Source organism: Heterodontus francisci, chromosome 16, assembly GCF_036365525.1.
Source record: "Heterodontus francisci isolate sHetFra1 chromosome 16, sHetFra1.hap1, whole genome shotgun sequence".
NCBI classification, from domain to species: domain Eukaryota; kingdom Metazoa; phylum Chordata; class Chondrichthyes; order Heterodontiformes; family Heterodontidae; genus Heterodontus; species Heterodontus francisci.
The window spans coordinates 89,146,062-89,160,576 of record NC_090386.1 but is presented as its reverse complement, the minus strand read 5'-3'; the positions used below and the strand labels follow the sequence as shown (position 1 = coordinate 89,160,576).

The following is a 14,515-nucleotide window of genomic DNA, read 5'->3' as shown; positions in this document are numbered from 1 at the left end:
CTTTGTCGTGAGTGATCAGTCTTAACAATAGTTTTATTTCACCTCTGTTAAAATTAGAAAAAAGGAAATATCTAAATCTAGGGCTTAAGTTACAGTTAGAAGTCTTGCTATCTTCAGGTTTCATAGGTTGCATCATCAGCTGTGAAAACGGAAAAAAACTTGTTCGAAGGCTAAAAGCAGATCAGGGAGGCCTAAGGCCTATGCCAGGACACAGAATTTGTTACACTTATGATTAGATGGATTTTTCCACAGTTGCAGTTTTTGGGATATATTCTAGGGGTGTGGGTCATTCTCAATGTAGAAGGGTGAAGACATGTGAACAAGTGTATGTGAGTAGTAGGTATGGGGAAAGGACCACACCTTCTATCCAAGAATTAGTAAAGTAATTCTCAATAGTTCCCTGTAAGTTGCTGCTTAAACATTATAATGCTGTAATTCTCACTTATGCTTAAATAAATATCATAACTGTTACCAATATCAGGTCAGCTTCAAAACAGCCTATAGTGACGTCAAATTTATTATAATACATGTAATAACCCCACCCCTGCCTCATCCTCAGTTTCTCTTTTAAAAACGTTCCCTTGAGAAATATGAAATTCTCCTAAAATAAGAGGGAAATGAGAAACAGTATCCGATCACCTACAGTCAGAGCAGCACAGTGTTCTTTTAAACAAACACAATTAATGAACAGTACATGTTGAAACAGCTCAAAGAACATTAGTTCAATGGTGGAATGAATTAACGCAAGTCGACTTATGTGGCAGTCACTTGGAATCTCCCTGATACAAGGAAATGTAAATAAGGAGAAATGTGTAAAACTTGGGACTGTTTTCACTACATCGTGATTTGATAAAGATGTTTGAAGGACTGGCAGAGCCAATTCATCCCCACCTCTTCCATCTTTTATTGTATTTCCAACTTTTTATTATTCTTTCATGAGATGTGGGAGTCAACATTTGTTGTCCATCCCAAAAGGGAGAGGAGAAGGTCATTCAGCCTCTCCGGCCTGTTTCATCAAAGTGGGTTATAACATAACCCAGCCTGATGGGTGGAAAGAGGTAATAGCCACAAGGAATCTCTCTCAACCCCACACCCCAACCCCCTGGCCAGAGATCAGCGATACCACGAACATAAGGGGGACCTGGAAAACTGCGTATAAATATAGGCTTATGAGGGTATTTAGAGGGATTTGGCAATGCAAGAGTTAAATGCCCCTCAGCTTGTTGCTAGACCTACTATTCTGCAAAGATATCCTATTTGTGGTCTGTTTGTTGAATCCAGGCAGGTGCAGTATCACAAATTATTGCAAAAATGAATTTTTACTGCTAGCAGAGAGGAGAAAGAACAGAGTGAGACTTAAGACTTACTTTAGGGATATCTCTTATCTCTTGGGATGTCTGTGGGAATGTGCTCAGAACTTGTGATATTTGTTGCGATATAATCAATAATAACTCCTTTTACTTGACAACTGAGTAACTTGCTAAGTCATTTCAGAGGGTAGTTAAGAGGCAACCACATTACTGTGAGTCTGGAGTCGCACGTAGGTCAGACCAGATAAGGACATTAGTGAATCAGGTAGGCTTTTAACAACAATTGATGATAATTTCATAGCACCATCCAGATTTTTTTTATCAATTAATTGAAATTATTAATTGAATTTAAAGTCCACGAGCTGCCGTGGTGGGATTTGAACCCATGACCCCAGGGCATTAGCCTGGGCCTCTGGTTTACTAGCTCTGTGATACTTAGTGCCACTACACCACCATTTCCCCATAACCGGCAACCTACACCAAACTCTCAACATTGTTGTGAGCCAGACAGTGCAATGGACACCCAGAGATTATTCAATTTCTGCTTCAAATGTATTCTCCTACCTTCATCATAGGGTTCATTTTCAAAGAGTCCTGGAAAGAAGCAAATAAAACAGGAACTGTAAAAGTCATCTCATAACTAATCTTTGCTGACAAAATAGGAGAAGCTGATACTTGGCAAAACTTGGCCACTCACAACATTCATTTGGAATCGATTACATTGGCCACAAATTATGTCTGCTTGCCGCTTCCTTCTCCCCAGCCCTCAAAATCGTACAGCTGCAGTGACTGACAAGAAACTAGGGAGTAAAATTCATGCTCACTGCATTACAAAACATCTCAGCTACAAGAGACTGGACATTGCAACAATGCACTTTCATCCCTTTAAAAGGGAGAGGAGAAGGTCATTCAGTCTCTCTGGCCTGTTTCATCAAAGTGGGTTATAACATAACCCAGTCTGATGGGTGGAAAGAGCTAATGGCGACAAAGAATCTCTCTCAACCTCACACCCCAGCCCGTTGGCCCAGAGATCAGCGATACCACTAAAATAAAGGGGAACTGGAAGTCTGTATGAAAATATAGGCTTATGAGGGTATTTAGAGAGAGTTGGCATTGCAAGAGTTAAATGACCCTCAGCTTGTTGCTAGACCTACTATTATGCAAAGATACCCTTTTTGTGGACTGTTTGTTGAATCCAGGCAGGTGCAGTATCACAAATTATTTCAAAACTAATTTTTACTGCTAGGAGAGAGGGGAAAGAAGAGTGAGACTTAATACGTTCTATCAGGATATCTCTTATCTCTTGGGATCTCTGTGGGCATGTGATGAGAACTTGTGATATTTGTTGTGATATAATCAATAATAACTCCTTTTACTATTAATTAGTTTTAAGATTACAGTTTAATACTAAGATTGTTAGTCTATAGTTTTATTTCTTCTCTTCTAGAATTAGGAAAAAGGAAATATCTAAATCTAGAGTATAAATTATAGATAGAAGTCTTCTTGTCTTCAAGTTTCATTGGTTACATCATCAGCTATCAAAACAGAAAAGGTTTGTTCTAAGGCTAAAAGTGGATAAGGGAGGCCTAAGGCCGATGCCTGGACACAGAACTTGTTATGCCTATGGTTGGATTGATTTTTCCACAGTTGCAGTTTTGGGGTATATTCTAGGGGTTTGGGTCATTTTCAGTATAGAAGGCGAAGACATGTGAACAGGTGTATGTGTGTGGTAGGTACGGGATAGAATTGGTAAAGTAATTCTCAATAGTTCCCTTTGAGTTGCTGCTGAAACATTATAATGCTGTAATTCTCATTATGCTTAAATAAATATCTTAACTGTTACTAATATCAACTCAGCTTCGAACTAGCATATAGGGACTTCAAATATTTTATAATACATGTAATAACCCCACCCCTGCCCCATCTTCAGCTTCTCTTTTAAAAACGTTACCTCAAAACAGATAAAATTCCCCTAAAATAAGAGGGAAATGAGAAACTGTATCTGATCACCTACAGTCAGAGCAGCACAGTGTTCTTTTAAACAAACACAATTAATGAACAGCATATGTTGAAACAGCTCAAAGAACATAACAAGTTCAGGCAAAATACTGCGGATGCTGGAAATCTGAAACACTAACAAGAAATGTTGGAAATACTCAGCAGGTCTGGCAGCATCTGTGGAGAGAGAAGCAGAGTTAACGTTTCAGGTCAGTGACCCTTCATCAGAACTGGCAGATATTAGAAATCTAAAAGGTTTTAAGCAAGTAAAGTGGGGGTGGGGCAAGAGATAACAAAAGAGAAGGTGTTGATAGTAAAGGACAAGGTCACAGAAGATAACTGACCAGAAGGTCATGGAGCAAAGGCAAACGGTATGTTAATGGTGTGCTGAAAGACAAAGCGTTAGTACAGAGAGGGTGTTAATGGACTGAAAACTGAGCAGCCTGGTCTCAAGAACATACATGAAAAAATAGTGGGTAGACACAGTAGAAACAAACTAAAATAAAATAAACACAAAAAAGAAAAAATAACTAAAAATAAAAATAAAAAGGGGGGCCGGTCATGCTGTGAAATTACTGAACTCAATGTTCAGTCCGGCAGGCTGTAGTGTGCCTAATTGGTAAATGAGATGCTGTTCCTCAAGCTTGTGTTGATGTTCACTGGAACACTGCAGCAATCCCAGGACAGAGATGTGAGCATGAGAGCAGGGGGGAGTGTTGAAATGGCAAGCAACCGGAAGCTCAGGGTCCTGCTTTCATGCTCCCACATCTACCTCAACATATCAGAAGCGCTGTCATGGAAGGTTGCATCATCAGAGCAGATGCGTCGGAGACTGAGAAACTGGGACAATGGAATGGAGTCCTTACAGGAGGCAGGGTGTGAAGAAATGTAGTCAAGGTAGTCAAGGTCAAGTGTAGGAGTCGGTGGGCTTATAATGAATATTAGTAGACAGCCTATCCCCAGAGATGGAGACAGAGAAGTCGAGGAAGGGAAGGGAAGTGTCCCCAAACACTCCTTTCAGGTGAAGCAGCGATTTACATGTACTTCTTTCAAGGTAGTATACTGTATTCGCTGCTCGCAATGTTGTCTCCTCTACACCGGAGAGGCGAAACGCAGACTGGGTGACCGCTTTGTGGAACACCTTCGCTCATTTCGAAAGCAGGACCCCGAGCTTCCGTTTGCTGGCCATTTCAACACTCTCCCCTGCTCTCATCTCTGTCCTGGGATTGCTGTATTGTTCCAGTGATCATCAACGCAAACTCAAGGAACAGCATCTCATTTACTGATTAGGCATGCTACAGCCTATTGGACTGAACATTGAGTTCAATAATTTCAGAGCATGACAGGCCCCCCTTTTCATTTTTATTTTTTGTGTTTATTTTATTTTAGTTTGTTTCTCCTGTCCCTACCCATTGTTTTTTTCATATTGTGCTTGAGACCAGGCTGCTCAGTTTTCAGTCCATTAACACCCTCTCTGTACTAATGCTTTGTCTTTCAGCACACCATTAACATACCGTTTGCCTTTGCTCCATGGCCTTCTGGTCAGTTATTCTCTGTGACCTTGTCCTATCAACACTTTCTCTTTTGTTATCTCTTGCCCCACCCCCGCTTTACTTGCTTAAAACCTTTTACATTTCTAATATCTGCCAGTTCTGATGAAGGGTCACAGACCTGAAATGTTAACTCTGCTTCTGTCTCCACAGATGCTGCCAGACCTGCTGAGTATTTCCAGCACTTCTTGAGTATAACAAGTTCAATGTTGGAATGAATTAGTGCAAGTTGATTTATGGGGCAGTCACTTGGAAACTCCCTGATATGAGGAATTGTAAATAAGGTGAAACGTGTAAAACTGGGACTGTTTTCACTATACTGTGACTTGATAGAGATGTTTAATGTTTTATGTTTTAGAGATACAGCACTGAAACAGGCCCTTCAGCTCACCGAGTCTGTGCCGACCATCAACCACCCATTTATACTAATCCTACTTTAATCCCATATTCCTACCACATCCCCACCTGTCCTTATATTTCCCTACCACCTACCTATACTAGGGGCAATTTATAATGGCAAATTTACCTACCAACCTGCAAGTCTTTTGGCTTGTGGGAGGAAACCGGAGCACCCGGAGGAAACCCACGCAGACACAGGGAGAACTTGCAAACTCCACACAGGCAGTACCCAGAATTGAACCCGGGTCGCTGGAGCTGCGAGGCTACAGTGCTAACCACTGCGCCACTGTGTCGTGAAGGGATGGCAGAGCACAGGCAGAAACAACATTGTTTACCATGACTAAGAGGATGGGATAAATATTCAACTTACAATCGAATCTGAGAATTCCAGATTTCTGCAATTCTGTGGAAATAACAATCTTCACATACAGACAATCACACAGCGCCCCGGGTCCATAGAGAATATTCTCCGTTACTACAGCATTGCTGCACTTACCTCACTTCTAGTTCTTCCAAATCAGGTTCCGTCAGATATGGCAAAGTGGTAGCTTTTTATCTAGAGAATGGGGAAGGAAAGTGAAACATGAAGCAATATTCCGTGGAACTGATCTTTGCCCACCTATCAGCCCCTACCAAGTGTGCCATTGACAGATTCTAGTAAATTATCAAGGGGAAATGATGGCATTGAGGGCAAAATATTGAGGGAGGCAGAGATTTGGTTGGGGAACATTCAGACTGCCCAAGGGTTGGTTATAGCCGTCACTGCGGACAAAACGAACCACCTGAGACACCAACAAAACAAGAGAATAGGGAGCAGCAAGAGTAGGGTGTGGAGGAGGGTTGTCCAACATACAGCTTACAGGCCAGAATCCGGCCCACCAAGGGTTTCTATCTGGCCCTTCAATCCTGTGTGACTGACAGTGAGCAGCCCCGGCAGGGTGAGTGCTTAGTGGAGTTCATGGTGCAAGTGCGCTGGGATCGGCTGCCCCTGCTGTTTTAGGGTGCTTCAGAGAGTGAGCAAGTGAATGAGATTGACTGCTGCAGGCAGAGGAAGAGAGGCTGAGGGGAGAGTAGGAAGCGGGTCAGCACACATCCAGAGGTGGGGGGAGGAGCGACGCTGAAGGAGAACAGAGAGAGTCAGGCAGCCCTTTAAACCAGCACTGGACCGGGCAGCAGAAGGCTGGGGGATGGGGGCAGAGAGAGGGGGAGAGGGGAGGGAGATGGGGGAGAGAGGTGGGGAGAGGGCCGGGGGGAGAGAGAGTGAGAGAGGGCAAGGGGGGGGGGGGGGAGAGAAGGTGGGGAGAGGGGGCTGACTGGGAGAGCGATAAATACAGAGGGATGGAGAGAGATAGACGGGGGGGAGAGAGATAGAGAGAGGGGAGAAATAGAGAGGGAAGGCAGATAGAGAGGGAGGGGGAGAGAGAGGGGAAAGAGAGTGGGAAGAAAGATAGAGAGAGAGAAAGGGGAGAGAAAGAGAGGTAGAGAGGATAGAGAATGAAAAGTGTCAAGACAAGATCAAGATCACTCCTGACAGATGACCATCTATCCAGAATACTCCACATCTCTATATCAAATGTGCGAGCAGACATTGATTACTTGTGCAAGCAAAAACAATGCTATGTACCTCACTAAATCAGTGTTCAGAATAGTGACAAGAAAGTATGTTAACAAATTAGCCTTCTCATTTAAAGCTTGTTCAGAAAAATGTCCTTTATTTTATTGTTTTGATTAATAGTAAGATAAATTTCTAATGCCTTTATCTTTCTCAAATTTGCTCACTGGCCCCCTATGTAGGACAAAAATTGTGATGTGACCATCCCGTGAAAAAGTTGGACACCCCTGGTGTGGATGAACAAGGAGAACTATCAGAAGGAGAGAGAGCAGGCTTTGGTGGAAGAAAGGCTAGGAAACAGTCAAGTTGAAAAAAATAATTAAGTTTTTAAATGTTTGTTATATAATATAAATAGTATTTAACTTGTGTGTGGTCAGCTGGCGAAGAGAAAAAATAGTTTATTTTGTACCATTATTAATAAATACTAGCAAATCTCCCAGCAATGGACATTGTGAGTTAAAGTTTACACTGTAAATGTCAACATGTGCATCCTTCTATTCTTTATATCGTATATTTGATAATAGGTTTGAGCTGCAAGTTTTACTCAAAATGCGCAAATTCATCTTCCAGCTGGTTCTTGAATCGTTTGCAAAAACTGAGAAACACAGGGAGGCATTGGGTAGCAGTATTGATTAGGGAAGAAATTGTAGTGTTGGAATGAGAGGATGCCTTTGAGGGGGCAAGGACAGAATCCATTTGGTTAGAGTTGAGAAGCAAAAAAGGTATGATTATACTACCAGGGGTATTCTATAGTCCTCCAAACAGTGAGGGGGTTAGAGGAGATACCTCTGTATCTAAGGAGGATTGGTAGATTATGGCCAGTGCCTCCACAATTTCCACCATAACTTCCCTCAGTATCCTTGGATGCATTACAGCTCGTCCTGGTGACTTATCAACTCTAAGTACAGCCAACCTATCTAATACATACTCTTCATCAATTTTTAGCCCATCCAGTGTCTCAACTACTTCCTCTTTCACTATGACTTGGACAGCATCTTCTTCCTTGGTAAAGACAGATGCAAAGTACTCACATTTTACTTCAACCATGCTGCCTGCCTTCATGTGTACATCCCCTTTATATCCCTAATCGTTGCCACTCCTCCTTTTACCACCCGTTCATTATTTATATGCCTATAGAAGACTTTTGATTCCATTTTATGTTAGCTGCCAGTCTCTTCTTATACTATCGCTTTGCTTCTCTTATTTGTTTTTTCATTTTCTCTCTGAACCTTGATCTCAATGGTATTATCTACCTTACATCTGTCATATGCAACCTTTTTCAGCTTCATCTTACTGTCTATACCTTTTGTCATCCAGGGAGCCCTGGATTTGTTTACCTTACTTTTCCTTCTCTTGGAAGTGTACCTTGATTGTACCCAAACTACCCTCTTTAAAGGCAGCCCATTGTTGCATTATGCTTGTGCCTGCCAATCTTTGATTTCAGTTTACCTGGGCCAGATCCGTTCTCTCCCTGCTGAAGTCAGCCCTCTCCCAGTTAATTATTTTTACTGTGCATTGCTCCTTGTCCTTTTCCATAGCCAATGTTAACCTTATGATTAGCATCCTATGAAATTTACAGCCATGAAATCTCGGGTCCTCCATGAAATCAGCCATTTTGCCAACAATGTGTATTTTACTGATTGACACAAGACTCAACTCACTGATTGGTGGATGAGGGAGGGCTTCCGATGGGTGCAGTTTTGAGAGTAGCAGTCTCAAGTGTTAGCAGACAAGTGAAAATGCCAGGATGAGCAAATCCAAAATGGCCACAATCATTACTGCAGCACATAGCATGAAAGAATTTCAAAGCCAAATAGGAGGAAAGGTTCCAAATTGGGAGAAGGCAACTTTACGAAACTGAGAGGTGACCTGGCAAAAGTGGTCTGGATACAGCTACTTGAAGGAAAATCAGTGGCAAACCAGTGGGAAGCATTCAAAAGCGAGATACTGCAGGCACAGCGTAGGCATATCCCCACAAAGATTAAGGGTGGTACTGCCAAATCTAGAGCCCCCTGGTTATTCAGAAGCTTATCGGGTAAGTTAAAACAGAAAAAGAAAGCTTATGACGATCACAAATATCGTAATACTTTAGAAAGCCCAGAGGAGTATAGAAAGTGCAGGGGTAAAGTAAAAATGGAAATTAGAAAAGCAAAGAGAGAACATGAAAAATTATTGGCAAGCAAAATCAAGGAAAGCCCAAAGATGTTTTATCAGTACATTCAGAGCAAAAGGATAACTAAGGAAAGCGTAGAACCTATCAGAGATGTACAAGGGAACTTATGCGTAGATGCAGAAGATGTGGGCAGGGTTCTTAATGAGTTTTTTGTTTCTGCCTTCACAAAGGAGAAGGTTGATGCAGACATTGTAGTTACAGAGGAGGAGTGTGAAATATTAGATATGATAAGCAAAATGAGAGAGGAAGTACTAGAGGATCTGACATCCTTGACAGTGGATAAATTGCCAGGTCCGGATCGATTGTATCCCATGTTGTTAAAGGAAGCCAGGGAGGAAATAGCGGATGCACTGAGGATCATCTTCAAATCATCACTACAGGCGAGGTACCAGATGATTGGAGGACAGCGAATGTTGTAGCATTGTTTGAAAAGGGTGCAAGGGACAAGCCAAATAATTATAGGTCAGTCAGTCTGACCTCAGTGGTGGGTAAATTGTTGACGGACAGGATAAACTGCCACTTAGAAAGGCACAGATTGATCAGGGATAGTCAGCATGAATTTGCTAGGGAAAAGTCATGTCTTACTAACTTGATTGAGTTTTTTTGAAGAGGAGTGATGAGGGTAGTGCAGTGTATGTGGTTTACATGGATTTTATTAAGGCATCTGACAAGGTCCTTCATGGCAGACTGTTCAGTAAAATGAAAGCCCGTGGGATACAGGGGAATGTGGCAGGTTGGATCCAGAATTGGTTCAGGGACAGGTAACAAAGGGTCGTGGTCAACGGATGTTTCTGCGAATAGAAAGCCCTTTCCAGTGGCATTTCACAGGTCTCAGTGTTGGGTCCCTTGCTGTTTGTGGTATATATTAATGATTTGGACTTAAATGTGGGAGGCATGATTGGGAAATTTGCTTATGACACAAAAATTGGCCATGTAGTTAGTAGTGAAAAGGATAGCTGTGGACTCCAGAATTATATCAATGGTTTGGTTGAGTGGGCGGAAAAGTGGCAAATGGAATTCAATCCAGAGAAGTGTGAGGTAATGCATTTGGGGCGGGCAAATAAAGTGAGGGAATACACAATAAAGAGGAGGGGTAGAAGAAGTGAGAGACCTTGGAGTGGCAGGACACGTAGATAGAGTGGTGAAGAAGGCATATGGAATGCTTTCCTTTATTAGCCAAGATATAGAATTCAAAAGCAAGGATGTGATGCTGGAATTGTATAAAACTATGATTAGGCCACAGCGGGAGTATTGCTGGTATTCTGGTCACCACATTACAGAAAGGACACAATTGCTCTGGAGAGAATACAGAGGAAATTTACAAGAATGTTGCCAGGGTTTGAAGGTTGCAGCTCTGAGGGAAGATTGGATAGGCTAGGGTTGTTTTCCCTGGAAATGAGGAGGCTGAGGGCAGACTTAATTGAGGTGTACAAAATTATGAGGGGCCTAGTTAGAGTGGACAGGAAGGACCTGTTTCCCCTAGTGGAGAGGTCAATTACCAGGGGACACAGATTTAAGGTGATTGGTAGAAGGATTAGATGGGACATGAGGAAAATCTTTTTCACCCAGAGGGTGGTGGGTGTCTGGAATTCACTGCCAGGAATGGTGGTGGAGGCAGAAACCCTCAATTGTTTACAAGGTACCTGGGCATATACCTGAAGTGCTGTAACCTGCAAAGCTATGGACCAGGAGCTGGCATAGATTGGGTAGCTAGTTAGTTTTTCGGCCGGCACGGACACAATGGGCTGAATGGCTTCCTTCTGTGCTGTAATTGTTCTATGGTTCTATATTTTCACACTCATGCCCCTCATTAACTCTACTGGTAGTTAACACAATTTTGCTTTGTACCATTTTTACTCATGTAACTCAACAAAGTTAAATTTGTGACGAAGCATCTGCAACAACATTTTTTTTTCCCGAAATGTGTACAATCTTTAAGGGATAAGGCTATAACAATAAACTCCATTGGAATATTCCAGCATTTTGGGTTTTAAGTTTTTCCATAAAGGTTAATGGATTATGGTCAGTGTATATCAGTGTTTCATTGTATTCGTGGTGGACATATACTTCAAGAGCTAAGCAATAAGCTTAATGCTTCTTCTTCCATGGTGGAATTTTTTTTTGGTGGCGATTTGTTTTTTTAGAAAAGTATCCTCCTGGTTTTTCCATGCCCAATTTGTCATCTTGTAATAGGACTGCACCAATCCCCAGGTCACTAGCATCAATTGCTACCTTGAAGGGCTCAGTAAAATATGGAGCAGCCAACACTGGTTCATTCGTCAAAATTGCCTAGAGCTATTCAAAAGATGCCTGGCACACCCATGACCACTCTATCTTGGTTTTCATTTTCTGTAGCAAATCGATTAGTGGGGCAGCTACAGTACTAAAATTTGGTCCAAACTTTCTGTAGAAATGAGACATCCCCAAAAAGCTCATGATTTCGCAATTTTAGGGATGTTAACTGAAATGTTTTACTTAACTCTTATTATCTAAAAATCTTACATTATAATTTACTGAAAAATTCTGAACCCTTTAGTGTTATTATCCCTTATTATTTAATTTTAACTTTATCCCCCCGATCTGATGAACTAATTGAGCACAGATTGCAATTATATGATAAATTATAAAATTGGCTTTAGTCTTTATACGAACTAATTGATCAACTTAGTTTATAGTTAATTTAGATTAAATTAAAAGCTTACCAGAAAACTTACCCCTGTGATCCCTTGTCATGTGACATCACTTCATAATTTTTATTTTCCTATTTGGTTCAAACTCACAGCCCAATCCGTTCCAATAGCAGCCTGCTTCAACACTCTTAAAGGCTCCTCTCTCCCGCTGTGCTTTGTTGCTCCGTTCAATCATCCCTAATAGGTACAGCCTCTCATTTAAGGTATCATCCTCATAAATCTTTTTTGCACTTTTTCGAATGCCTCTATGTCCTTTTTATAATAGGGAGGCCAGAACAGTGCACAGTACTCTAAGCGTGGTCTAAGCTTCTTTACAAGTTTAACAGAACATTCTGTACAAGTTAGCTTCGGAAATCATTTGTTGACCACAGTTGCTTAACAAAATAGTACCTTTACCTTTTCTAGGTACACTATGTACTGCATTTCACATTGTACCAGATGCTTCCCATTATTGTTCCTGTATGCTTATCTTGTAACAATTCAGCCCTGTGTATTGCGATCATTTAAATTCTCATTCCTTCGAAATTTGTGTTATGTAAATTTTAAAAACCATGGTTTGTCACTGTTCCTTCTCCCTCTCAAGTCTCACATCAAATTCAATCATCGTACAGTTAATATTGTAAGAGGCTCCCTCCTTAACATCAGATTGTGCAGCTACATGTGTGGCTTTGAGGGTGCATTTCCTCACCACATTCCCCTCTGCACCGCTGTATTTTCATCAGAGGTCCCAATAACAAAGTCAATGGACGCGGAGAGAGCTGTGTCTAAATGCGGACAGGCATTCACAGCGCAGAGACAGGGATTGAAGAAAGAGACAGTTGAAGGTTGCTCCATGCTCACATTCAACCATTGACTTCAATGAGTAAAGAATGTGACCTGTTTATTGTCAGCTTTTTACAATAGTTTTTGAGTAGCAAGTAAATACTATTTCAAACCAGAAACCTCCCATGTCTTTATTTTTTGTTTTAAATAGATCATTTTCATAGTTTGTTGCGGTACTGTGAAATGTACAATTTAATATGGGAAATGGTGAAAGTCACGATTCTTAAAATGCCATGACCGTGAAATTTGTCAAATTTGACCATGAATTTGGTAGGGCCCGACTTATGATACTATGATCACAATACCATAAATATTCCCCTACCGCCACTTGTTCCATTTGGCCCACCTCATTCCCCAGAAACAGATCTAGCAATGCCTCCTCACTCATTGGACTGAAAACATACTGATGTAGAAAATTGTCCTGAACACACTGTTGAAACTTTTCCCTTGTCTTCCCTTTACATTATTACTATCCCAGACATATTAGGTTGATTAAAGTTCCCCCATTATAACTACTTTATAAGTCGTCCACCTCTCTGTAATTTCCTTGCAAATTTGTTCCTCTATATCTTTCAAACTAGTTGATGGCCTAAAGAATACATCCAGCAACGTAATGTCACCTCTATTATTTTTAGCTCTAACCAAATAGATTTTGTCCTTGACCCCTCTGGGATATCCTCTCTCTCCAGCACTGTAATTTTGTCCTTAATACTGCTATCCCTCCTTCTTTCTTTGCTTCCCCATCTTTCTGGAACAGCTTGTATCCAGGAATATTTAGTACCCAGTCCTGCCCATTTTTGAGCCAGGTCTCCATTACCACCACATCATATTCCCATGTGGGTATCTGAGCCTGCAGCTCACAGCTCCAGGGACCCGGGTTCAATTCTGGGTACTGCCTGTGCGGAGTTTGCAAGTTCTCCCTGTGACCGCATGGGTTTTCGCCGGGTGCTCCGGTTTCCTCCCACAGCCAAAAACTTGCAGGCGATAGGTAAATTGGCCATTCTAAATTGCCCCTAGTGTAGGTAGGTGGTAGGGAATATGGGATTACTGTAGGGTTAGTATAAATGGGTGGTTGTTGGTCGGCACAGACTCGGTGGGCCGAAGGGCCCGTTTCAGTGCTGTATCTCTAAATAAAATAAATAAACTTATTTACTACACTCTGCACATTCACATACATGCACAGTAAACCAAATTTAAATCTTATTACATTCTCTCTTACTCTGACCCCATCTACTGCCTTACTATTTCCTACTCTAGTGCCATCTGTCTCTCCCAATTCTCTGTGCACCTTGGTTATCCTCTCTAATATTACCTCCTGGTTCACACACCCCTGCCAAGTTAGTTTGAACCCTCCCCTATAGCACTAGCAAATCGCCCAGCAAGGACATTAGTCCTGGGTCTGCTCAGGAGCAACCCACCAGGCCTGTACAGTTCCCATCTCCACTAGAACCAAACCCAATGTCTCACGAATCTAAAGTCCTCCCCCCTGTGCCTCTCTCCGAGTACAAACTCATCCGCTGTATTCTACTGTTTCTATAGTCAGAGTGCTCTGCAGCTGCTCAGTTACATCCTTGACCTTGGCACCAGAGAGGCAACATACCATCCTGGATTCACGTTTGTGGTTGCAGCAATGCCTGTCTCTGCCCCTAACTATAGGATCCCCTATCAATAATGCATTTCCAATCTTCCTCCTGCACCCCCTGTACAGCTCAGACAGCTGTAGTACCATTGACTTGACTGGATCTGCACACCTCAGAGGAAACATCACTCTCACCAGTATTCAGAATGAAATACTGGTTGGAGAGTGAATGCACTCAGGGGCCTTCTGCACCACCTGCCTGGTCTTCCTTGACAGCCTAACGGTCACCAATTCCCTAACTACTTGCTTAACTTTAAGCTGCGGCGTGACCACATTTATGAACGTGCTATCCAAGAAACTTTCAACTCAGCGGGTGCACAGC

At 41.9% G+C, this 14,515-nt stretch overlaps 1 protein-coding gene across 1 annotated transcript in view; it reads right to left on the bottom strand.

Moving 5' to 3' along the window:
• LOC137378320 (deoxynucleoside triphosphate triphosphohydrolase SAMHD1-like) overlaps positions 1 to 8,483 on the bottom strand; it is a 63,608-nt gene extending 55,125 nt beyond the window's left edge. Inside the window, exons 1-3 of the mRNA XM_068048580.1 lie at positions 8,319 to 8,483; positions 1,875 to 1,904; positions 473 to 601 (exon numbers count right to left, since the gene is read on the bottom strand). Coding sequence (XP_067904681.1) covers positions 473 to 601; positions 1,875 to 1,904; positions 8,319 to 8,483 — 324 coding nt within the window. The remainder of the gene's footprint in view (positions 1 to 472; positions 602 to 1,874; positions 1,905 to 8,318) is intronic.
• Between the last annotated feature and the right edge of the window lie 6,032 nt (positions 8,484 to 14,515).